General features: G+C 44.9%; 1 protein-coding gene across 1 annotated transcript in view; it reads right to left on the minus strand.

Moving 5' to 3' along the window:
* Positions 1–2,270: 2,270 nt before the first annotated feature.
* Positions 2,271–26,420, minus strand: part of PLCH2 (phospholipase C eta 2) — a 331,250-nt gene continuing 307,100 nt past the window's right edge. Inside the window, exons 19-23 of the mRNA XM_050931745.1 lie at positions 26,056–26,140; positions 25,250–25,396; positions 23,839–23,918; positions 10,906–11,965; positions 2,271–5,305 (exon numbers count right to left, since the gene is read on the minus strand). Coding sequence (XP_050787702.1) covers positions 3,561–5,305; positions 10,906–11,965; positions 23,839–23,918; positions 25,250–25,396; positions 26,056–26,140 — 3,117 coding nt within the window. The 3' untranslated portion in view covers positions 2,271–3,560. The remainder of the gene's footprint in view (positions 5,306–10,905; positions 11,966–23,838; positions 23,919–25,249; positions 25,397–26,055; positions 26,141–26,420) is intronic.

The following is a 26,420-nucleotide window of genomic DNA, read 5'->3' on the forward strand; positions in this document are numbered from 1 at the left end:
TTATTATTGATTACTGCAGATGTGTGGGAGTGAATGCTGCCGGCAAGGCAGGGGGTGTCCTGTGACTGCTGCTTATCATCACCAGCATCAGGCTGTTAATTTGTGCTCTATTTGTGGTATCCACCCTTTCTTAAATGTTGATTGTAACCTCCATCAGGCAGGGCCTGCCTATTCACTGTGTCTGCTGGTATACTGATGGAAGGGGAGACTGATCAAAGGCAGGTAGTGGAATTAGGCGCCTGCCAACTCCCAGTGGAAGTCAGTGGGGTTTGAGGACCTGACTCCCACTTGTATCTTGAAAAATCCCCCCCCACCCATCTCACAATTGTTTAGGCAATATGGTGAGTGACAGCACTTCCCCAACTTCCCTCCGCAGATCAGCTCTGGACAGCAGCATCCAACCAACCGAGCAAGAATGCAGAAGAGGACGCAGAGAAACCAGTGTGCCAGCCAACAAGATTAAACGCAAGGAGAGAAGTTAAGGCAGCTTATTAAACTTCTGTAGACACCATGAAAGAAAACTCCCTAGAATAGCTACTTGAACACATCATTAAAAGTCTTCTGTGTAGCAGCATTCACTGTCCCCTGGGTTTACCGGAACATAGCGAACCGTCCAAATATGCTTAAGAGACAGCTGCTATAGACCTACAAGCAGGTGACAAAATCCAAATAAACCAGAGGGTGTTAAAACAAGATGCAGGTTTCATAACTGTGAAAGAAGACAAGAGGCTGGAAGTGGTTCATGGTTTTAGCTTGCATATTGTGCGTTGGTTAAATAAAATGGTACTTAATATGACATGAATACAGAGAATCAGATTATTAAACTAGATTAAAAAAACCCCAAACTAAAATGTGTTTTAAATGCCTCTTCTCATTTCTTACATTAACCCAGCAGGGAGCTTAAAATAAACTATTAACATTCTCAGACCAACACACTCTGCTTTATGTACGTATAAAAGACATACAGCTTTTCAGCCCAATGATAAATGGTGTTAGAGTCCAACTTGGTGTCTCGTGAATATTAATGAAAGCGGTTTTGTGTCGGTGACAGTGCAGGACGAGTCCTGGCAAGCCATGCATTCCGCTTTGCCAATCGGCATTATTTTTCAGAGATTCAAAAGGCCCCATTGGGTCACTTCAATAAGTGTTACCATAGTCCCTGTGCCCTAGGAGTCTAGCAAACCTTTTGTCCAATTGGCAGTTGGAGTGATAAGATTTCCATATGGGAGATTTAAGGATGTTGGACTTTTTCAAGGTCACTTTAAAAGCTCTGTCGGAGAAGCTAGCCACCCCTAAGCCGTCCCTCTATGCACTGTGATCAAGTCACTAGCTATCATCTGATACGGTGGCTTTATGATCCAATATCCAGGTTTGAAATGCTTGTGGCCAAATTGACCCCTACTATCTGTGGGTCTGACTCCATTAGTATTGGATACCCTGCAACACAAAGGAGGTTTATTGTCCGTCCAGTGTAAATAGTGTGAACTGAGCAATATGCACCTTACTGCACACGAGGGGGGGCATTTTTGTATGAAACCCACAGAGACATTAAAGAGCAAAGACCAAGGGCCCTTCGCAATAAGAACGGAGGTTTGCTACTATGTCTTCAGTCAAGCTTCACCTCACCTCCACCACTGCAACACTGCTTCACAGAGAAAACAGCCCAAGTTTACCTTCCCTCCGTTCTACTCAACACGCACAGCTTTGGCTGTCATGGAACAGCTCTTACAAATGAACGATCCAGAAGGTTGCAGCTGCCCAGGACTGGATCTTGCACATTTTAGCAGGAGGCTCCAAAGCAGCAATAGAGACACTTCATCGAACAGCTTGGCAGCCATTGAGGATATCTACAGGAATGAGCCAAATCTCAGTGCCTTCAGTGGGAGTCTTCCATTGACTTCAGTGGACTTTACATTACGTCTTTGGTTCAGGCCTTTACAGAGGGGGAAGATACAGGGCCACCTAGAACAGTAATCTAGAGGCACCCCCATCCCTTTGAACCCCACCCCAAGTAATGATTGTGAGGATATGTAACGCAGCAGGAGGCCACCCTCCAACCAGAGTGGGCTGCATTTCGGTGGAACTGATGGACATAAGTTGTGTGGGATCCAAAATGGGTGGCCCCTCGGAAAGGTGGTACATCAAAAGGCATGTATCATGCAAGTGAGAAAAGAGGAATTAGCCACATTTCCATAACAAACTTATAGGGAGTATAAGAAACCCTGGGAATTTCTCTTGTTTAGCTGCAGCTAAACAGTTCAGAAGCTGAAAAAGGTTAAATGCTTTTATTTGAGTAGTGTCAGACGGCTTTACAAATAGATTTTAAAATTTTGAACTATCCAGAGAGGAATCATTACAAACAAAAACAAAAATATCCCCAATAAAAGGGATTAGGCAGACTGAAAATAAAATTAAAACTTTAGCTCCACTTTAAAAACACATCTCGACAAACATTCTCCTTCCCCACCAATAAAATGTACATCTAGTCTCAAACAAAAAGTGATAATGCTAACAAAAATAAACTAAAAATAAAAAAGGTTAAAAAAATGAAAAAATTATTCCATTTAGGTTGGGTTTAATTCTAAATATGTTCATCTAAAAATCTGTATATATATATATATATATATATCTGTATCTATATCTCTCTTTTTAAAACATATGCTCAAAAATCTTGTATGGCAGTGCATAACAGAAAAATTCATCCTGAAGGTGCTATGTACAGCAGCATGGTTAAAATCTCACCTAAAAGGGTCAATTCTCTTTTCAAAGGAATAGTAGCATTCATTTTAGCTATTGCAGAGCTAAACAAAGTCAATAGAAGACATTTCCTGTCTGTTTTCTAGCACCTTCCTCCTCCCTCAAAATTAGGTTCTGAAACAATAACTCAACACAGTTTGTATACGTGGACAGACTGGGTTAAAAAGCACTGCTTCTGAACATGGAGAGATTTCTCTTTCTCAGCTTAAAAGAATGAGGCAACGGGGACTTTCACTGGAACATACAAGACCAGGCTGGGTGGTGGACTCTGCTGTCTAGATTATTAACACAGAAAACAGCTACACTGTGGTTTTGACTATCTCAGAGTGCCTCTGCCTCTTCTGAAAAACAGCCAGGGGCCAGATTTTAAAGCTAGGCCTCCCTTTATGGACCGCAGTTTGCAGGAGCAAGTAGCTGTGGGCACAACTAATGTCACACAGAGGTTTACCTGGAAGGCAGAGGCAACATAGCTTGAGCGCACAGATAACTGCAGGTGCAAATTGGTGGCCAGATAGAAAAAAAAGGCCAGATTAGAGGCTGCCAAAACAAAACAAGGCACCCAAAACCCCAGACCCTTAAAACTGAAACCGTATCTGCAAGCCACTGACTCCACTGGGCCTGCCCTAATTCTGGACGTCCAATACGCTGTCATCCATCTCTTCACAGCCCATCTCTTTGGTTGCTTTATCTTTAATGAGGGCGAAGAAATGTTATCTCGTGTGTGGGCATTTCATGCCTCTTGGGTTTCCGAGTTTTGCTTGGACAGGAATGTAAATATCGACCTTGTTCAGCGCTTCCCAGCATTAGAGTTTCAGCATGAAGAAGACCTCAGTGTCCTGGTTAAAATCCGTTTGGTTCTTTAGCTGGGGTGTAAACAGACTGGGGGAAGCTGAATCCGTACAAACTCCTTTTGCAATGCAGCAGGCTCCCTCAGGGTTTCCCCTCTCCTCAATGGGGCTCCCGTTGATCTGACCCAGGCTCTGCAGCCGCTGCCTCTCCTGGGCTTGCTTGGCTCGGTTGGCAATGTACCGCACCCTGCTCTGGCTGCGAGAGGATGACCTGCGGAGGAGCAAGCCCTCCTCTTCCTCCTCGAATTCAACTGGCTCGAGGCTAGTGGGGGAGGTGATGTCGTTTTCCTCCTGAAAGGCTGTCAGCTTCTTCAGCTGCTCAGTCAGTTGGTCCTGGGGCTTGGCCGAGGACTTCATGCCTGAGGAGCGGCGTTGCTCTCGCATCGACTTAGTGACGAAGCTTCTGCTGATGCTCCGGTACTTGCTTTCAAAAGTGCACACGATGTCATCGGAGGTGAGATCCCCAAGGCTTTTGGATTTTGCCTGGCTGGTCCCTGCTTTATCCTGGGCTTTGGACTTGACAGAAGACTGTTTGAGACTTTCCATGTAGAGCCTGCTCCAGGTATGCCTCCTCGGGATGGAGGCTAATGCATCTTGAGGAACCCTGGCCAGCGGCCTGGGGTGCAGCTCATCAATTGACATCTGACCGGCCCGCAGGTTGGGATTGGATTTGCTCTTGGTCACTACTGGCATTTCATTACCAGACGTCGTAGCAGACCGGGGGCGCATGCCCTTTCTCACAGCAACAGTCTCAATGTTTTCATGACGGGTTCCTAGATCTGGAAGGCTTTTGCGAGCTAGGTTGGGCAGAGAGAGGTCTATCACAGTGTCGTTGGATGACATGCTGGAGGAGGAAGACATGCTGTCCCGATGACTGCTGGAATCTAGCTTGCTCCAGATCTGGTCATGAACAGTGGCATCAGAGTACACTTCTGCTGCCGGGGACAGGCTACTTGGATTTTTCATTAAGGCTGAGTAGTCGAAATTCTTGTGCCCTTCGCTCTTTGACCTCCTCACTAACATGTGAGAGCTGGTCAGAGAAACAGAAGCAGCTGGAGCCCAGGCAGGCTGGATTCTCTGGAAAGCATCTGGAGGCAAAGTCGGCTGGGTGCTGTTACTCAGGTGGCTTGGTCGTGGTGGGCTGGTTGTGGCACCATCCTTCTGGCTTATGGGTTCGGCAATGCAGTTCACATCTGGTAACATTTGATCTACATGGTCTTGTTGCTTCTGACAGTTTTCAGTGGAATGGACTGAAGTATCCCTTGGTGCCAACATCCCCCAGGTTCTTTGAGGATACACTGCCAAACCAGACTGATCTTCTCTGCTACCCTGGATCTTTTCCCTGTCACCCCCACCTTCGAGTGGTCCCTTTGTGCTTCTACTTTCATCTTCCTGGCCCAACATGCTTGTGGCTGCTGTCCCTGGAGTTACGAGCACTTGGTCTTCTGAAGCCAAGCCTGCTCGTGGTTCATGAGCAAGAGGAGCTTTCTCAGGTTGGTCTGTTGGGCTACTTCCTGCCAATCTAGATTCACTGGAATGATGAGACACAGACCCTTGTTCAGAATCATTGCTGGGGTTAACAGGCTGAGGGATGCAAGAACCAGCATGTTGTTTTTCATTGGCAATGATGGGCTCTTCGGTCATAGTTTCTAGGCTGCATAAAGTAGTGACTGACCTCTGCCTTGAGAGCTGGCAGACACCTAATGGGAGGGAGAGAAAGGAAAAAATACATGGGCGATGCAAAGGTTAATCAAACTATAACAATGCTGATTCACTTACAGATGTATATTCTACACAATATCCCTTTGCTATGAAAGCTGTCATTTGTAAGAAACGTTGGCCAAGATTTTCAAAAGTAACTCATGGTGATGCTGGGTTCCCAACTGAAGACATGCAGTTTTCAGAAAGCGATGAGCATCCAATGAGACATACAAAAATCACTAGTCACTTCTGACCATATTTGTAGCATGTTACTTCACTGATTATACATATCCAAAGAAGAAAAACGTATGCTTGTCTTTGTACTGATGCCTACAATCCTAACCCCATCCCCCATCTGTTTGAACTGTTCTATCCTTCGGCAGAACTGAGAACGGCCAGCATGAAATAAAAGTCAGAAGATCACTGCTTGATCAACTGGTGATGTGTTTGGCATCCACTATATTTCAAGAGGAAGGTGGTGCTGGAGCAGCAGAGGAGATGAAAACCCAAGTGATTTAAAAAAAATCTTTTTAAGCAATTTGCCCATTTTGTTACTTATCAGCGATCACAACCTTATTTTGACAAATGAATTGGTTATTTCTTTTTTAAAGACCACACACAAAGGCATGCTGATGAAAACAAAGTCGACAGTCCACTCTTGAGAAGTCACTGGAGTAGCCAGTTGCCTGAACAAAACAGATGCTTGGGTTACTTTCTTTATCTTGTATATCCTAACATACAAAACAATCATGCCAAAAAAACAACAACAAAAAAGGCTGCCCGCTGACCAAAATGCAAACATGCTCCAAGAACTAGCAAAGCAGCAGAAAGAAGCCAGGCAGCAGTTTTAGGAGGACAAGGAGGAGGTAATTATAAGATGCCTGGAAACTAAAAAGGAGCACAGGCAACACAATGCTTGCATTAGCGACACTCAATAAACAGTTACCTTGAACTTGCTTGTCCTGTCAGTTCTTAACTACAGAGAGAGAGAGTGTGCATGTGGAATAGGATAGAACAGAGGAAAAAATCCAGTTAATTTATGGAAGGCAGGAGCAGATAAAAGGATCATTTAGTGGGGAGGGAGAGGAAAATAGACACAGACAGCAATACATTTTTTGTAGGATCCTAAGAATTTTTGACCAACCAGAGCACACAATGGATTGCATAAATTGGACCCAGACCAAAGGTTTTTGTATTAAAAAGAAGTTGGCCAATTTGTAACTGTTCAAGGAAGTTTTGGAAACACGTAGCCCAAGTCTGAAAGCCCCTGTGATTTTTACCTTACTTGACATTCTAGAGTTGCTATAAAAGCACAAATGAGCTTTCCAGCAGATGCGAGTTATCTTGAGGTGAGCAGAACGTAACACCAGCACATAGCTGCCCGACGGACACACACAGAAAAGACGTATCACACAAGCAGGGCATGCATGCAGCAAGGTTAATCAACAACAGGTCTAGACATATCTGACAGATTCAGAGGTAGGTTCCTTGTCATCTGGATGTTGCCCATTCATCCATCTCCAGCCATAGTTCCTAGCTGACTGGGGGATCAGTCTAGTGATCTAGCGGCATGAAAGCAGATGCCTTGCCAAGAGTCAGCCTTGCTGGTTTCTATGAGGACCGTTAAGTAGCTTCAACTTTCTCCCCTCTCCAGCCCTTTTCCTCCCAGGTAGAAGAAAAAGTCCCAAAGGCCCAAATCTGCTCCACTGAAATCAATGGCAAAGCTGCCACTTATGTCAGCATCCCTGGACCTGGCCCAAATCAGTATGTTTCCTAGACTGCCTAGGGGCAGGCAAGGACTCTAGGTGCTTTCATAGCCCCTAGGCCAGAGGGGAGCCACATCTGGCCCGCAGGACCCTTCCCTCTGGCCCCTGAGCTCCTGCCAGGGAGCAGGATCAGGAAAGGCTTGCGGCGGAGCCAGTCCAACTTCCTGGCAGCACGGTGAGCGGGGCGGAGGCTAGCCCCTGGCCCCTCTCCTTCTGCTCCCCTCGCTCCCTCGCAGTCACAGTTCCCCCAGCACCTGGGCTGCATAGCTGCAGCTCCAGCCGGGCGGAACGGCCACAGAGCTGCCAGACCTGGTGCAGGACGGCGTAGTCAGGGGGCAGGAGCAGAGGAGGTTCCAGGGGGAGAGGGGCAGGGGTGGTTGTATGGGGGTAGTCAAGGGGCCTGGGCCCTGCTGCCGGGGACAGGGGCAGAGCAAGCCAGGGCTCCACTCCACACCCAGCATGCTTGGCCCCCATCCCCAGCAGCCAAGCCCAGACAGGGAGAGAGCGACTGCCAGGAAGAGCAGCCAAACGAGTGGGAAGCCCAGGGGGGACAGTCAGGGAGTGGGGAGCAGGGGGGACTGGATAGGGGTGGGCGTCCTGGGGGCTGTCAGGAGCTGGGGAGCACGGGGGATTGGATAGGGGACGGGCGTCCCAGGGGGATGGTCAGGGCAGAGAGCAGGGGTGTTTGGATAGGATGTGGGAGTCCGGGGGGGCAGTAAGGGTGGAGAGCAAGAGGGATTGGATAGGGATGGAGTTTCCAGGGGGCTGGATGGGGGCAGGGGCCAGGCCACACCTCACTGTTTGGGGAGGCATAGCCTCTCGCAGCCTTCCCTACTCGGCCCTGCGTGTCATAAACAGATAGCTAAGGGTTAATGTCTCTTTCACCTGAAGCACCTGACCAGAGGACCAATCAGGAAACCGGATTTTTTCAACTTTGGATGGAGGGAAGGTTGTGTCTGAGTCTTTGTTTTCTGTCTGCCTGCTTTCTCTGAGCTTTGGAGAAGTAGTTTCTGCTTTCTAATCTTCTGTTTCTAAGTGTAAGGACAAAGAGATCAGATAGTAAGTTATATGGTTTCTTTTCTTTGGTATTTGCATAAATATAAGGGCTGAAGTGCTTTAATTTGTATTCTTTTTAAATAAGGCTGTTTATTCAATATTCTTTAAAGCAATTGACCCTGTATTTGTCACCTTAATACAAAAAGACCATTTGTATGTAGGTGACCAATACAGGGTCAATTGCTTTAAAGAATATTGAATAAACAGCCTTATTTAAAAAGAATACAAATTAAAGCACTTCAGCCCTTATATTTATGCAAATACCAAAGAAAAGAAACCATATAACTTACTATCTGATCTCTTTGTCCTTACACTTAGAAACAGAAGATTAGAAAGCAGAAACTACTTCTCCAAAGCTCAGAAAAAGCAGGCAGACAAAAAACAAAGACTCAAACACAACCTTCCCTCCACCCAAAGTTGAAAAAATCCGGTTTCCTAATTGGTCCTCTGGTCAGGTGCTTCAGGTAAAAGAGACATTAACCCTTAGCTATCTGTTTATGACAGCCCTCCATACAATTTCTGTACCCGATGTGGCCCTAGGGCCAAAAAATTTACCCATCCCTGCCCTGGACCACGTTAGTGGCTGCACACCGACTCCACGCCATGCCATCAGGCTGGAGGAAGTGCCACGGGCTGAACATTGACTGTCCTGTTAGTGTGGGCTGAGGCACGCTAGCACGGCAAAAGAACCAAGGCTCACAAGGTTGCTGCCAGAACTCTCCCTATTCCGTGGCACAAACAATGGTAAATGGTTCCATATGTCTTGGAGCTTATGAAAAATCTAGATACACAAAGGGTTCTGCAGTTTTGGTTTAATTTCATGCTATGCGACTTGGCGATAAAATATAATCCAGATGTTCAGAGCAGATCCTTTAAAACAAAAGTAAAAACTGAAATTAAACAAAAGATTCAAACAGCAGCCTAATTCATGGAGGGCAAATGTGTCTGGGCTTCCCCTAGAAGCTCTTTAGGCTTTGGCTGGGGCTCTCAAAGGAGCCTGAAATAAACTACAGTGAAATTTAACAGGGGTTGGCAGTAATCTTTTCAAAAGCACCTAAATTACACGTTCCTGAAATTTCACCCTGGATGTCTAACTCTATTAGCTGCTTTAGAAATCCCAGACATACAACCTTAAGATGGCAGATGGCAAAGACAGGGAATGGTATTGTTTGGAAATAAAAAATGTTTCCATTTTAATAATCTATGATGTCATCAGCAAGATAAGCAGATTAAAAAAAAACAAAGAAATAGAATAAATTTTAGTCTTGACAGTGTCCTTTAAGAGAATTAAAGAGGACATCCATGGTAGGCTCCCACCTTGCAACACACAAATACTTCACTTTAAAGCATGTGTGTAAGTTGCACTGAAATCACATGCTTAAAGTTAAGCAGGTGCTTACGTATTTGCATTGTTGAGGGGCTTATAGATTCATAGGGTTTAAGACCAGAAGGGACTATTATGTTCATCTAGTCCAGTGGTTCCCAAACTTTAACAACCTGTGAACCCCTTTCACTATAATGTCAAGTCTCGTGAACCCCCTCCTAAAAATGAATATTTCCAGGGATTTTCTCCTTCATCTGAGTATAAATTATAAAAGCAGGGATCTTGGAAATATAAAATTTGTTTTTATGACATGCTTATTACACACTATTTTGTATTATTATTTATCACTGCAGTATTTTTATTACATTATGAAAATGGCAACACTCTTCTAAGATCTCACTTTCATACCTTGTATCACTTTGAATAAGGCTGTTATAAGACAAGGCTCCTATGTTTCATCAAGGAGTATCAGATGTGAAACAGAATGAAGGTATTTAAGAAGCCAACTCAGAGTTCCTCCTCCACAAGCATTCAGGTCTTGAGCAATCCAGGCAAACAACGCACATTACAACAAAGCTTAAACTTGTTCTTCATAATAATTTAAAAAACAATACTAGCTGCCCATTTAATTTTAAAAACAGCAAAAAATATCCACCTCCCTTTCCATTTCTTATATGGAGTCTTGAATTTTCAATCTCCTCAGTGTGATAGATATGCTCGCTTTGATCTGCTTAGCTCTTGGAAGTCCAAGGGCTCTGGGCTGCTGATCCCATTCTCCCTAGGGACAGCTCTGTCCGCCATTAGGGAATTGTTTCCCCAAGAACCTCACGAACTCCCAGGGGTTCATGAACTCCAGTTTGGGAACCACTGATCTAGTCTGACCTCCTGCATAGCCCAGGCAAGACAACCTTACCCAGTAATTCCTGCATGTAGCCTATAACTAGTAGCTGAACAAGACACTATCTAGACTGTAAGCTCCTTGGGGCTGGGACTATCTTTAATTGTGTGTTTGTACAGTGCCTAGCATAACTAAGTCCCTGTGCACTCTACTGCAATACAGATCACAATGCCAGTGAGGATGACAATAGTTAGGGTGGACAGCAGTGCTGCTTTCCCCATTCAATCTCTAAGCAATGCTCTGGTTGGGAGTCTCAAAATTTACTTAGTATCATACTAGATTCAGGATTAAAATCTCCACTCCACATTCATGGATGACAGATGGATGTGCTACTGCAGATCGTTTGCTAGTATGGAAAGGACCAGTCTAGATCAGTCACAACTAGGGAACAAAAAGCACATTTATGCAGAAATGTTTTTCTTTCACTGAAAAAAACAAAATGAGCTACGGTGGCAAAATAAAAATGTGGGAGCGTCTAAGGGGAGGAGCTATGAGGATGCCAAGACAATGAGGTGATGATCTAAGGCAAATGGGGTGAAAAAAATCTGGTCTTACCAGTAAAGAATATAGGGGATTTACTTCGAATTTCCTCCAATTTTTGAACAAACAAGGCATTCATTTCCCTCTGAAGGGTGCCCACTTGCCTTCGGGAGTTCTCAGACAAGCGCTTGGGGAATTCTGGGCTTCCAAGACTCTCTAGACTGCTGGAGTTGGAGGATATTGAGCCATTGCTGGCTGTCACCAAGTTGACAGTGCTTCCATACTTGCCACCTGATTGGCACTGCCACCTCTGCCGGGGATGACCTTTCATCCCATGACATTTAGTTTCACCATTTTTCTTCCCTGGAGTCACAAAAGACTGAGTGCTCCTTGGTTGATCACTGGCCGTTCCAAGGCTGCTGCAAGTCTGAAAATCTGACCGAGGCCTGGGTTGCTCTGTTATACCCCAATTTTTTAGTTCTAACCTCTCGTCTCCCGTTATACTGCTATATTGGTCATGGTGCAGCAGATCTTTAGCGACTGGCCTGGTAGCATGGTCACTCCACTTGCATTCTAGATCGGGGCTCTCCTTGGAACCAATCATGCATTTCATGCAATTGGTTGCCACTCCGATCCTACCAGAGCCATTGATGGCGCAACGTGCAAAGACGCTCTGTTTCTCCTGCTGGTGCTCCTGAAGACGGACTCTGTTGGACCTCCGTGTGGGCTCACTGAAAGTTGCACCCCCGTGAGTACGAGTTTGGTGTTTACCTTTACCAGAACTATCAGCCTTACCTTTCAACCCTTTGCCATGTACCTCTCCGTTGGCCCCCTCTCTGGGAGCCAGCGATGGAGAGGAGCTTTCCGGCTCTTTGTCAAAGCGAGGCTGTGAAGAATCTTCCAGTTCGCGGTCTTCACTTGCCCCTTCAGAGCTGTTGTCTTTGGCGTCGATAACAATCTCAGGAAAGCCTTTCTTGTTCTTCTTCTGACTCTTGGTAGGGGCGCTGGCCGTCCGCCGTAAGATGTGGCTGCTAAAGGAGTGTTTGCGATGGAGCTGACCAGCAGCATGACTGTCTAGCGAGGCCTGTTTTGGATTTCTGAGAAATAGACCTTTTAAGCCCAGAGCTTGCTTGACCTGGAAAATAAAAGAAACCCCCATAATAGAAGAATTGCATGTCTGCCCTGGCGCACAAGTACTTGAGGTGCAGTAAAGTACAAAGGAGTGTCCCCCTCCCCAATTCTTACGAAATTGTCACTGCCCAGCACCATAGCAGTTTGGAAAATGAGAGGGATAGAGAAGGCAAATGGGTTTGCAGAATTTCATCGCTGTTTTTCATTGAAATGTTGTTTTCATTTTTCCAACCAGCTTTATTCTTGTATTAATGACCCTTCCTTTAGCTTTATTCTTGTATTAGTACTACGCATCTCCTTACAAGGAAATCCACAGGGGTAAGATACTGGGAGGAAAAACACTAAGGACCTGAATTCTGAAAGGTGCAGAGTACCCCAATGCCTACTGAAAGCAGCAAGCTTTGGGGTACTTGGAAATGTACAGACCAAGGATGAATTTCAAGGAACTTTTTCAAAATACTAGTTATTGTTTTGCTATCTCCATGGCAGAGCTGGTGGGTCAGCCCTCCAATGTGCCCACAAGTGTGAATGGTTCACCCCCACAGGCTCACTATGAGGACGCAGAGCAGAACTTGGGGGTGAGGGGAGAAGAGGCAATCAACTCATCAGTGGAATCCAGGGTAAGTAGAGACTTACAAATTTAGTGCTTTCCTTTAACAAAATAAAAGTTCTTAAAATCATTAATTTATATTTAATTTTAACAAACCCCGAATGTGTTTTAATATTTAAAAATACTTTAACAGTAGTAATACCAAATGTAAAAAACATATTAAGAATGTACATCACAGCAACTTTGAATGTCTCTGGTTACCCTGATCAGCCAGTTTCTTGAGTCCCACAATGATGGCACTCAACAAACGGACAACAATATTACACCTGTAGTGTTCACCGCAACTTCTTCGCCGAGTGATAGTTATGGGTCTGATCCAACTCCTATTTCAGTCCACAGGATTCTTCCCCTGACCACAATGGAAGTTGGATGAGCACCTTAAACAAAAAGTAGTGGGTATCGTGAGTGAGTTACTCTCTAGCATATTACATTGCCGTATCTATCTATCTAAGGCAAGCCATTAACCCACGCCCTGGCTCTCCAATGCAAAGCTTCCTAGAAATGGGGCAGGCTATTACTCAACAAAATAAAGACATCAGCTATGCGCGTCCAGGGAACAGCTTGCTGTTCTTTCACTGCAGTGTTTTACGCAGCTGGCTTATCTGAGCACCACGTTCATCCCCGCTCTCTGCTACAGGAGAGAAGGAAAGGGGAAATAGCCAATGGAAAGAGTCCCTAGGGGCTGCCCGTGTCAATTTGTGAGCCTACACACTGTGCGGCACTTTTTAAAATCAGAGGCTCCCTGAACATCTCAGTGGACCTTTCGCTAACCCACTGGGGTTGGCAGAGCCCTTGCCTCACTAAGCCAGTGATGACAGCAGGGATTTAGCCAGCCTGAGTGACTGTCCCAAGCCTCTTTCCTTTCACCCTCATCCTGGGCCACCTTTTCCTTGGCTACGGACCAAGGCCATTCCCCTTGTGCCCGCTGCCACCAGGAAAGACACAAAGTCTCAGAGGAGAAGGCTGCGTCACCCTGCAGAGCAGTACTGCATGTAGTGGCACAGGGCTTCGCCTAGGCCCGACCAGAATACAAATAAAACTAATAATATAGATTGCAAACAAACACTTATTTTAAAAGGGTCACTTCATCGAGGCTAGGCCAGTCTGGCAGAAAAACTCAATACAGGTTTTTTTAAAAAGTCATTAAAAATATTTTTGCTATTAAATAAGTCACCTGTAATACTGGAAACCCAGACACAACAGCGCCGGGCTCCTGCAAGAGTACCAGGCATAAAAAGTGAATAGAAACAGGGGGCCTGTATCTCCACCGTCTTTCATCTTGTGCTGTCAGTTAACAACTGTGCAGAGTGGGTGTCAAATGCTTCCAGTCAGAATTCTCCCCTCTCTAAAGCCTTGTTTACAAGGCCACTTACAGCACTGAAACTCTTTGCTCGTGGGTGTGAAACGCCCCTCCCCCCCAAGTGCTACAAGTTTCAGCGCTGTAAAGTGCCTGTGTAGACAGTGCACCAGCACTGGGAGCTATTCCCCTCACGGAGGTGGTTTTATTACAGCACTGGGAGAGCTCTCCCCTCGCACTGGAGCCGCAACCACACAGCTGCATAGACAAACCCTGACACTTTGCACAGGAGTAACTGAGCACATGATGTGCAAGGGAGGGGAGAGTCAGGGTCCAAAGCAGAACTGAGAGGTGCAGACCGACTGACACGCAACAGCTGAAAACACAAACAACAGAAATGGGGTCAAGCTAAAACTGTATTTTCAAAAATCATTCCAATTTTAATCAGCCAAGGCATTCTTAGTAACATGGGTGAGGTTTCAATTTTTAAGCTGACAGTTTAATCAGACAATGCCCCTTCAATTAAAAAAACCCCCCACATTCCTCATCAAAAACCAAAATAACCCTGTAATTCAAATTGATCTTTACATTTTTTTATACCTGTAGGGAAGTCTAAAACAGCTATAAAATGCCACATTTTGTTCTATACATACATAAGACTATCACGGGTGCCATAATAATAGCATACAGGAGACCAGGTATCCAGGCTCCAGCACCAGAAATGTTCCCGTCTCAAGGACAGATTCTGTCCCTCCCCACCCATATGAGTGCATTTTAATCAATTCCTACCAGACAACCTCCTCATCCAATGTCCCTCATGCACATTTTCATCAGTGGAGAAACATTATAAATAAGCAAAGGCAGTCATAGCCATAATAGATACATTTCAATGCTTATCCAAATGTTAAAACACAGACAATTCCCCACACCCTCCCACAGTTGATTTACAATCCAGTGAATTTTACAAAGCTTCAGCATTCCTATAAACATTCCAGGTGCACTTGCCAACCTTGAAGTAACAAGCTGCCCGTACATAATAAAGGGCTCCTTTGGTTCTGATTGTGTGCTCAGAGCATCTTGTACATAACTTGCTTCTGTTGATCTGCTTTAAGAATTTCTCCTCTAACCAGTTCATCCCTCCCTGAACTCTGTCACTGCAGTTTGATCAGATTCTCCTGAAGTAGCAGGATAATTTCTGTCCTCTATCTGGGGTGTAAAGAGGAGCACACGTGCTCTTATCAGAGGCCCCACAGGCCAGGGCTTGAAATTTATCAGCTATGAGATAGAGGTTGCAACTGATTCAGTGTCGCTACCAGCTAGAAGTCAGCTTGCAGTCACCTTGGATCTTTTGCCCTGTGATGTCACAGAGGAGGTCACGTTTCTACAATACCATTTGTAAGTGCAGAAGTGTCAAATTTAAGTGATTTACCTTCCTGCCCCAGAACACATGGTCAGATCACCAGCATGCTCTGCTTGCTCTGTATGGCTTCAGAGCTAGGAAGCAGCTGCACACCCAGTTCAACCAGCCAGCAAGGCTGGGTTTAAAGCTGCTCTGTGCAATCCTATAAACCGAGCCCATAAAAATCATAGGTTAAGGGCCTGATCCAAAACCCACTGAAGTCAACGGTAATGTCTCTTTCAACTTCAGTGGGGTTTGGATCAGCCTTATACCTGGCAAGAGTAACCATGTTTCTGAGTGAAGAAGAGATAAGCAAGAGAAACGTACCTGTTTAAAGAAAGAAGACGGGGACCAATTATTCCCATAAGCCAACAAGGGCAGTGCAAACAGTATAGGGCAGGGAAAACTGAGGTTAAATATCAATAAGCTCTGTGTGGGTAAAAGAGACCCGAAGAGCTTTGTGTAGCTCCAGACTCTCTTTCTCCAACAGAAGGTGGTCAATAAAAGAGAATACCTCACCCACCTTGTCTCTCTAATATCCTGGGACCAACTGGGCGATAAACAACACTACAAACAAATACAGCCTCTGTGATATTTAGGGCAAGAGAACAAGCTGTTAAGGGAGGTTGCGGACTCACCATCACTGGAGAAATTCAAAGCTAGGTTAAACATTTGTTGTTGAGCAACCGCATCTGCTAATAACTAGAGCGGGAAAGAAATTATACAGTCAAAATATGAAGTTTCCAAGCAGAATCCAATTGAGACAAGTTGGCAAGTGCACTCATTTACTAAATGATAATCAGACCCATTATAAAATACTTGCAAAATTCAGAAAAATCTCCAAACACACACACACAAATAACCCCAATTAAAATGAAAGAAAGTGGCCCACTGATGGAATGGGTGATGTGCAGTGAAGGGCCCCAGGTATCATTCTAGCTTATCTGGTGCATCTTTGTTAGACTCGCCATTAATGCTTGAATCAAATTACCGATTCAAGATCCCAAATCCAGTGCAAATTTGGTTTAAAAAAAATAAAAAGGTAAAAACAAGAGTCATTTAGAAGAAGATCCAGAATATTTGCTTTCAGCTCCAATTCTAGCTTTTGAAAACAGTGCTGGCCATTTCCTTCTCCAAAGCAGACCTACAGAAATCAGCACCAGAGCCTTTGGTCCTTACAGTTGACTTTCCGAAAACTTAACCACATTACGTTAAATGATATCACATACAACTGAAGGAACCGGTTTGAACTGTAGTTTAAAAAAATGAACAAAAAAAGGTATTAGGATGTAGGAGAAGAGACAGCATGTGAGAGAGAGAGAGAGAGAGAAAAAAAAAAAAAGAGAAAGATTTTTATCCTGGATCTGCTTCATAAATGGTGGGCTCTCTGGCTGATCAATGACCCGACAAAACTGACCAAGTAAAACGTCACAATCCATGTTATATGAGTTGAACAGTTTCAAAATGCTAATAAGGAAACACCAATGCTAATGAGTTCACTGGTTAGAGGCATGCAGGTGTGTGGTGGTGCTCACTACACCTTCCTGAGTCAGGAGGGGGTACCTTCAAGGCTCCTAAAAATGCTCTGCTTCTAAAAGTAGACTTTTTTTGACATAGAGAAGTCCACTGAAATCACAAACAGACAGAGTAAAGGCAAGTAAGACACAAAACAACATTGAGGGAGGATCTAAGAGATATGCACATCTAGAAAAACATGAGAAATTCCACAATACGTGAATAGACTACAGAAGAGACAGAAACAGAAGATCAAATCTAGGAGACAGAATGGTCCATACAGAGGTTTTAGGTTAACTAGAAGTGCTGGGACACCCTGGGACACCCTATTTTTGCAATTATGAATTATCGAAGAAACTACAATACCTAAGTTTAGGAGAATGCCAGTGAAGAACAACATTTGCACTGGAGCAAATGGATCAGTAAGAATAGGCAAAACCAGGGGTTGATTATGTTGTCTGGAGACACGTGACATGGCTTTCACCCAGGTGTATGGGGAAATAGTCAGATATGCGGTTCTGGTTTTGACCCATCGCTACTGATTGATAATTGTTTTTGAAAATTTGTTTGTTCCAATAATATAAATACAGCACAGAACCACCCAAAATTAACATGATCAAGGCATTTGCACAGGTTTCTACCACAGGTCAACTCAGGGTTCATTTTCAAGTAAAGTTGGTTGGAAAATGCCAAGAGGGGGAGATTAAATTTTTTATCTAAGAATGTTCCCAATTTTTGGACAAAAATAATAAGAAGAAAACAACTCAAAGATTTTCCAACCATCTCTATTTATAAGCAACATCAGATATAAAGAGCTTGATTTTCAGAAGCACCCTCCCATTTGGTTCTTGAATAGAAACATGGGGACATTTTCTAGTACACAGATGTCTAACACCAGCAAATATTAATGCCTGCAAAGTCTTTTAGCATTTATATCCAGACAGACTTCTGCTCCACTCCATGTTTCTTTCTGAAAAACTGGAGTCAACATCCTTTCAGTTTAAAGGTTCATTCTCAGTTGGTATAAAACAGAATAGCTTCACTGGCGTCAATAAGCCAATTCCCCAGCAGGTGTAAACTGGGCATAGCTCCAATGAATACTCTGATTTACACCATCTCATGACCTTGCCCTAAATCTAAACAATAGGAACTGATCCAGTGATTTGAGACCAGACAAAACCACAGAGACCTGAAGCAACATTGCTGAAAGGCTGAAATGCAGGAGACTTCAACTCTAACCATTAGCAAAGCAGACAAACAGAAGTTGATCCAAGCATATAAGCAAGAAGTCTGAGTTAACAAGAGGTGCAGGGGTTCCGATGGAGGCTACAGAAGTCTTGTTGACTATAGTCTTTATAATCAACTGGGAAGTGTTCCAGATGTAGATTGTGGGTCAGATACTTCCATTTTTGCTCTTGTTGAGTCTAAATGTACTCATCCGCAGGTCTGTTGATTCTAATGAGTCTGCTTACATGTCAAGGTACTACCTAACATGAGAGAAGCAGAATGTGGTCCTAAGAGACTGGGGTGAGCAGGTGTTGTGCGAGGTGGAGACACAGGGCTGGCTGGAGGTATTTTGTCTCACATTCCGTAGAATATGTGATTGGAAGTGTCCACAGGCTCATTAAAAAGCTGTGTCTTCCGGAGGTGAGATCTTAGTATTACCATATGCACACGGCAAAGCTAAGGAGGCCGAGGTGGTAATGAGAGGCAACAAGAGGCATGTGCAATATACTGAGAACATGAAAAGGAAATAAAGCAATCAGAAAACAAATCAGCTCAGTAGACTGGAAGCTAAGAGATAAAGACAGGGATGAAACAGCAAGACACAACACGGGTCCTTTGATGTGCTTAACGATAACTACTTGTGTAAGACAGCGGAGAAAAATCCAACCACCCAAAAGTTCCTGTAAAGGTTTAAACAGATGAGTCACCCTGCTGCAAATTAAAATGATCTATCAGCAAGTTACTCAAGGGGAAAAAGGAGAAATCAAGAGAAGCAAATAATTATGCGAGACTGACCAAGGATATAATAACAGCGAGTGCCTGCCTTCAATTAAAGAAAGGCAAATTTAGATATGAAATAGTTTCCTAGGAGCAGTTAAACCAAGAAACAGCCACACAAGAGGGGGCTAAGGACACTTCAGAGGAAACATTCACCAAGATTAGGGATGACTATGATTTAGGAGGTTATCTTCCGCTTGCTGTAACAAACAGGGTGCACTGAGGAGAGACCGTAGAACTTGACCTGTAGATGAGCAGGGCTGAAGAGACCACTTCTCTGCATCTAAGAATTATATAAGGCAAACGGATACAAAACCAGAGACCACATGCCAGTCCACCGGCAGCAAGAGGATAGAAGGAAGTGGGCACCTTAGAAAGAAATTTAACTGTAAATTAAATGCCTTCATCTTATTGCTCTCCCTTTCCATCCCCTCTGATCCCAGCACGTGGCTGGCCAGGTGGGCACTTCCCTTCCCCATCCTCTGTGGCTGTTGCCAGGCAACACTTGAAAGAGTTTTACCCTCACACCATCAGAGGCTGGCATCAGATGCTCTCAAGCTTCCCCTCGGACTTCTTTGAACTGATACAAAGTCTTTATTGTTTATTTCGTTATTTCTTGCTGCCCTAATTAAAATCTCCTGTCACTTTCTCCAGCCTTTAATTAGGACTATGTTTAAAAGAAAAAGAAAAGAAAACCACACATTTAAGCTTTTTTTAAAAAAAGAAAGGAAAAAAGAGTTGAAAATATGCCCTCTGAATTTAACTGATGTCCAAGTTTGAGAATGGCTGGGCATTGAAAAACAGCCCCCTGGAGGATAATGACAAAGCTCCCATTGACTTGAAGGGAGCCAAGATTTCACTCAATAAGAGAAGAATCGTAGGCTATGTCTACGCTACACCATGCTGCGTCACTACAGCAGTGCTGCTAAAAGGTGCGCAGTGTAGGCGCTGTTTGTTGGCTCTCGTGCTAACAAAAAACGTCTACCCCTAACGAGCGGCGTTAGCATTGTCGGCAGGAGAGCGCTCTGGCTGACAAAGCACTGTTCACACCAGCGCTTGTCGTCAACAAAACTTGTGTCTTTCAGTGGGGGTGTTCTTTTAACACCTATGAACGACAGAAGTTTTGTCTTTCACTTGTCAGTGTAGACAAAGCCTTTGATGGCTCTGGGAAAGTTGGAACAGGAAGGGTATATGAGGCCTTTCACCTTCGTAGGTATATGTACAAAAGCTATAGCCTACGGTTGTTTTAAAAGTCTCTTCTTTCTTATCTCCCACTCTCATCCCCAGGTTTGTTTTCATTCTTGGCATCTTCAGATGGACAAAAACTAGCCTATCTCCTTTTGCCTGTTACAGAAGAAAGGGCCAGACGTGAACTAACTCTTATAAAGAGGGAGGAAACTCAGGAAGTAACAGAAACAGAGTAATCTCTTGATGGAACATTCCTTCTCTGTACATCCCCTCTCCAATCACCTGGGGCCATAGATAAAGCCCTGATGCTCCCCCCTCTACACCCTACAACCCCCCACCATTGCGGAGCTTGCAGTAATTAAGTGCTAAGTAGTATTTGGGAAGCACAGGATTTAAGCTCCAGAAGCTGCTTCTTCTGTAACAGGCAAAATTTTCTGGAGCTAAATAATCACCTGGGCACTACGATCTGCAGCACTGGTAATCGTTTGGCCTTTTTCTCTCCCTTGTTTTGGGTTTGCAGCAAGGATAGCAGCAGCCGTTCCTTTCTGGGGGCGTTTTTGGCAGGAGGATGCGGGGGGAAAGATGGCAGGTCAAATATGAAGTGGACCATTCTGGGAACTGCTCCAACAACTGAGGCCCAAAAGCAAACACAATTAAACAGGTTTATAGTGGCAGGGGAGTTGTGAGTTGTGCCATCACTGACAGTCTCAGAGGCTCGGGGCCATCTCCAATTCAGCAAAGCATCTGCACCACAGCTAAGAAGTTACAACAGGGTCTCATGGGAACCAACAGACACTCTCGGGACATTTCCAGTGTTTCCTAGCTCAGGCTGGGTCAGAAATAGCAGACTCATATTTATGGAACTGCCTAAGCAACAGAGGTCTCACAGCCGGCCACAGCAACAGTGTCCCTGAAAGGAGCACGAGAAAGGAGGGGGTCTGGGCAGCTTAGCCAGACACCTTATGGTCTACACTGCAATTAAAAAAGCTACGGCTGTCCTGTGACAGCTAACCTGGGCTCAGGCTAAGGGTCTGTTTAATTGCGGTGTAGACAGGCTGCAGCCCAAGCTCTGTGACCGTCCCACCTCAAATGTCTACACTGCAATTAAGCTTCTCCCTAGCCCAAGTCAGTGGGCAATGAGCCAGCCGCGTGTGTGTCTAACTGCAGCGTAGACATATGCACAGCGTCCTCTGATGGAGGGCAACATATTCCACGATCCCTCTAGCACACAGTAGCTGTAGCAGCACAAACACACATTGCATCAGGAGGGAGGGAAGAATGTACCTGTTTTGTAGCATTATGACTGGGGCAGGGAGGAGAATCTGCATTTAGAAAATGTTTTGCTTTGGTAAATTCTATCACTTCTCTTTCCATGACCGGCCTTCAGTAGAGTTAACACGGAGAGCTGCGGGTTGGCTGGGAGGGACATTCAGCTCAGTAGCCGGGCTAGTGGAGCAGAGAGGCACTGTTAGGCGATTGCAGGTCAGTGCAAGGGGTGCAGTCCTGAGATGCTTTGTTTCACCTTCGTGGCCCATGTCGGCATGCACCGGCCACTGTCCTGAGGGCCCTAACCATCTGTCTCTTCCAGTCTAGGTATGTGGTGGGGCAAGAGGGGCCAGGGAAAGAGGCAATCAACCTGCACATAGTGACCCCGGAATCAAAAAGAGGTTTGTGGGGTAAAACTGAATGATGCTGCTTGAATCAAAGCCAGGGAGCATGTATCTGAAAGCAGGTCCGTGGGGCAAACCACACTCTTCACCACAGAATTATAGAAGGCTAAATAAGGTCTGATTTACACCATGTGCAACTGCTTTGATCTCAGGCACTTAGCAGCGGTAGCTCAGGCAGAATCAGTCTCGTAATAGCTATTCTCAGCCTGTCATTTATTCTCCTGTTCCTGGAGACTGGCATTAACTGGCGTGGGCATTACCAACATGTGGATGGGCTAGGCACACCACAGACTGGAGCGCCGAACACTGACCATGTTACTGCTCATTACCTAGCACCAGCCGCTTCCCTCTCATCCAAAGCTTTCAGGTCTCCTGCTCCTGAGAGCCATGCTCCTCTCATGAGGAAAATGACATCCTGGATCAGATGCTGCAGACAAGGCTGCCAGTGAAGTCAGAAAGGAGGGAGCTGTGCCTGCCGGAACGCTGTCAATTCAGGCATTAGATACCTGGGCAGTAATAGCCTGACACTCCTCTCCTTGTAGGGGCATTAACTGAAATGAGCAGTGGGATATCCCTACCTGAAACCCACCCTCTTTCTACGCTCCAAAGTGCAGCTCTCCCATGAGTTATCCCAACTCTTTCCTATTTTAGAATTCACCTAAAATAGCTACATTACTTTAAAAAAAATATCCTAAAATGAGCAACACTAGAAACCTTTAGGACTCCTGGCCTGTTCAATACTGCCTCCTGCTGTCCGAATGCCGGTATTTCAGCCTGCTGCCCCTCTTTTGATCACCTTATACAAAACAACAGTTGCTGTTTCCAAAGCACTGCAGGGATTTAGCCACGTGGGAGATGTGTAACTAAACGCTATGGACTGCAGAGGAAAGAGTCTCCGACCCAGCTATGGGGGAAGCTTAAAGTTCTTAGGCTGTACTTTCAACCTGGGAACTGTTGATATGAAATCAGAACATGTCATCAAGGCAGTTCTATTTTGACTGCATGTGAAGCAAGCCAAAGGCTGGACAGATGGATGCAGGTGAGGAGCGACCACTGAGCACCACAACCCAGGAGGGAGGCCACTTTGTGTACTTCTCAGCGCAACAAGAGTCAAAGACAGACCCGAAAATGAAAGTGCAGCAGCAGGGATCCAGTCTCCAAGCTGGCAACTCTTCAGCGCTATGTTTAAAATGCTAAAGCATCAGGGAGGCAGAGCGACAGAGCATTCCTGGCATAAATTCTGCAGCCAGAAAGCCTCAACAATTCAGGTCTGCACTTTTAATTTAGGAGCACCAAACCAGCACCAAATGCATCAGACACACCCATATATACGCACACACATGTGCTGAAGTGCTATACCCCTGCCTATAAAACACTATCACTCGCCAGGGTGCTGCCAACCTCTTTTGGCCCTTCTGGAGCTCTCCACCAATTACACAATGCGTCAGGGGTGGGTGCTTTAGGGGTCCTTCATTTTGCATGAGTGTTTGTATCAGTGTTACAATGGGGGGTGTTCAGAAACCACCAGAAGATGCGTTATGTAATGTATAGACAGCCTGACACATTTTTATATGGTCTAAATGCTCCATTTTCTTCGGATTCCCCCACAAGGACTGGAAGACATGCCTAGTGCCTGGAGAGGCGTGTGGTGATGGAGAGAGAGCACCTGCTCACTGAACAAGCAGTTTCTCGCCAGTTTGTGCTGCTGCATCTGGCTGCATTGATAGCAGGACACTTAAGCGAAATCCCGAAGGCCTTGCTCAGACAATGGGCTGAATTCTGCCATTTCAATGCAGCCACTTCAGAGTTACACCAGAGCTCCTAGCCCAGTTTTGTCCAGTAGCCGTAAGGAGTAAGAACTGCGTCAGGATTTGTCCTTCACTAGGAGCAATATGGAGTGGGAAGCGATGAAAGAATGCCCCAGAACCGAAGCACTGTAAGGGGAGTATCTAGATAGGAATCTAATAGCCGTGCAATGGGGGTTCCTTATCTGGTTGTGCCACCTGCTTATGCTACATGGATGTTTAAAGAGATCTCAGGCTACTATAAAAACCTCAGAGCGGCAGTTACTTGGATTCCACAAATGGGTTAGCTTGGGCCCCACCCCAGGCTCTCCCCCTCCCTGCATGGTACAAACCCCGCCAGCATGACTACAAACGCAGGCCGCATTACAGCACTGAAGTCCGTCACTCACCTTACCACAGATGTCATTAATAGCTACATGAACGAAGATGGACGCTTCTTCTATGCCTTCCAGGTACACATGCCGATAGCCTGAAACACAGCGCGAGCAGAGATGAAGGCCTCCTGTTGCGACAGACTTTCCATTTCTAACTACGGGGGTGGGGGGGGGCAATGTTACAAGCTTTCTCCCGGCCATATCTAACCACTGAGCACTCAGGCTTGTACATCATCTTGCCACACTTGATTTGTGTAAGAGACACACACCATTTACAAAGTTTACTGGTGTTTTCCCCTGTCCATTCCTTATTAAAAAATAAAAAAGGCACACTATTTTTTTCCACTTTACACTCTTGCTGCTGTCAATTCTGCAATGTATAATTGATTAGCTTGTCCCCGGCAGGCTTGGGGCCATTATTAATACTTCAGCAGACGTTACAATCATTACCCAGATAGGGGTTGTGGGGTCCCCCCCTAAATAAACCTAAGATTCCTCTGCTCTGATGGATAAAGAAAAACGCTGCACACAGGATGCTTTTATGTGAAATAAGACTGCACAAAAAGCAGGAAATAGACAGAAAAAAAACCAAAAACCAAAATACCCGAAAAATAATAACAAACAAATCCCCAGATCTCACCAGCAGCCCAACTAGCAGCCTGCTTTACATTCAACTAGCACCGGCAGTAATTGTGGCCACTAGTGAGCTGTCAGCAAACACGAGACCAAGTGCGACTCCAGCTTTGCTCAGGAAGGCTTTTGAAGTTTGCCCCACTGTATCTCATTTACACCGTCAAAAGCCCCAAAGCTGCCAAATAAAAATAATACATTTGAGAAAAAAAAATAAAAAAGTTGTAGAACAACGGGACAGAAAGAAATAGATCATTTACTATAGCCGTTCCAGTCCAGCATGCTTAGCTATATAGTGCTTCCTTAGGTCCCTCCTGGTCCTCTGCACTTCTACCCACTAGCACTTTTAAACCTAAGCATCGTAAGACATTCATTCATTAAGCTGCAGAACATGCCTCTGATAGAGACAAGGATTAGCACCCCCATTTTACAAGTGGGAAAACTGAAGCACAAGGGACCATATTTTCAAATTAGCTCAACACCAGTGTCCATATAAGTGAGAACTTCTGGACACTGAGCACCTCTGAAAATCTGACCCGAGGAGGTTAAGTGACTTGGTCATGGTCACACGATGAGTCAGTGGTAGATGTGGGTACAGAATCCAGGAGTCCTGACTACCCAGTCTCCTGCTCTAGCCACCGGCTCACAACAACTCCCCAGTGCAGATGCACATTTGTGTGCACACATGGTAAAGCTACACTGGGAGATATTTTCCTTGTCACAATAAAGGAATTTTATAGAACAAGGCCTCAGCCAATCGATCCTGTATGTCATCAAACAGAGAGCACGGCCTTACCTGGCATCATGCTGGCAAAAGCTATCGTCCTCTGGCCAATGAAATCCCGCCCAATTGGATCATGATCCCACACCAGAAAGCGAACCAGTGCAATCTCCGGCATGTGCACTGTGAACACCAGAGTCTCCTCCCACATTGGATTGAAACCTGGGAAATGGAGCATCAGCTTTTGTTATTTATACTGCAGTAGCACCAAACAACCCCAGCGATGGACCAGAAACCCTTTCAGTCCTTTCTATGTTGTTCTGAAGATACATCAATTCCTACATAATAATGGTCACTCTAATTGACCATAAAGGCTGGTTCTGTATTCCTTACACATTCGGAACTCCCACTCCTATCAGTGGGAGCTGCAATGTGTAAGAAACACAGGATTTTAATGTCTCTCAAACATTTTTATCTTCTCCGAAGGTCCACCAAATGCCAGAACAAGGAGTGATAGACCTGAGAAGTCTGGTCTGCTGGCTTCCAGTCTCCTGTTGTGACCACTACCCTTCTCTAATGAAGAGGAGTGTGATATAAATAAACAGATTGATCTGTGTGTCTGATCTCATTGCATCAAGACTGTAATTACACAACACTCTCTTACCTAGGCCCTGATTCAGCAAAACACATAGGAACATGTGTCATTCTCATTGAAGTTAACAACATTTAAGCATGTGCTAAATGCTTTGCTGCAATGGGTCCCAAGTTTGGCCCATTTTACCTCCATGTGACAAAATGACCCTTCGAACGTCATGTCCAAGTGTGTACGAGATGGCAAAAGTGAAACAAAAAACAAACAAACACCCAAACCACGGACTTACCATTATCATCAACTACTCTAGTTTGCTCTTTGTAGCAGTCCACTGGTAACCCTATGATCTCTACCTCTACAAATGGATCTATAATCTGGAAACGAGAAAGGAAACAATATTTTAAAAAATGAAAACAAGAGAGAAATCAAGTAATATCCTTATCTTCACCACGCGAGCATCACACGCTATTGCAGATGAAACAGGAAGGGTCATATGGGTAACTTGCTGCTTTGCTGCTAAAAGATGCAGGACTATATCACATTAAAAAAATATAATAACCTTCATCATCATCATCATGTGACCACTTCCCCATTGATTCAAAATGGGTGTTACAGCTAACAGCAAGTTAACAGTTCTCTCTGTTTGAATATCTT

The sequence above is a fragment of the Gopherus flavomarginatus genome, chromosome 21 (genome assembly GCF_025201925.1).
Source record: "Gopherus flavomarginatus isolate rGopFla2 chromosome 21, rGopFla2.mat.asm, whole genome shotgun sequence".
Taxonomy (NCBI): Eukaryota; Metazoa; Chordata; order Testudines; family Testudinidae; genus Gopherus; species Gopherus flavomarginatus.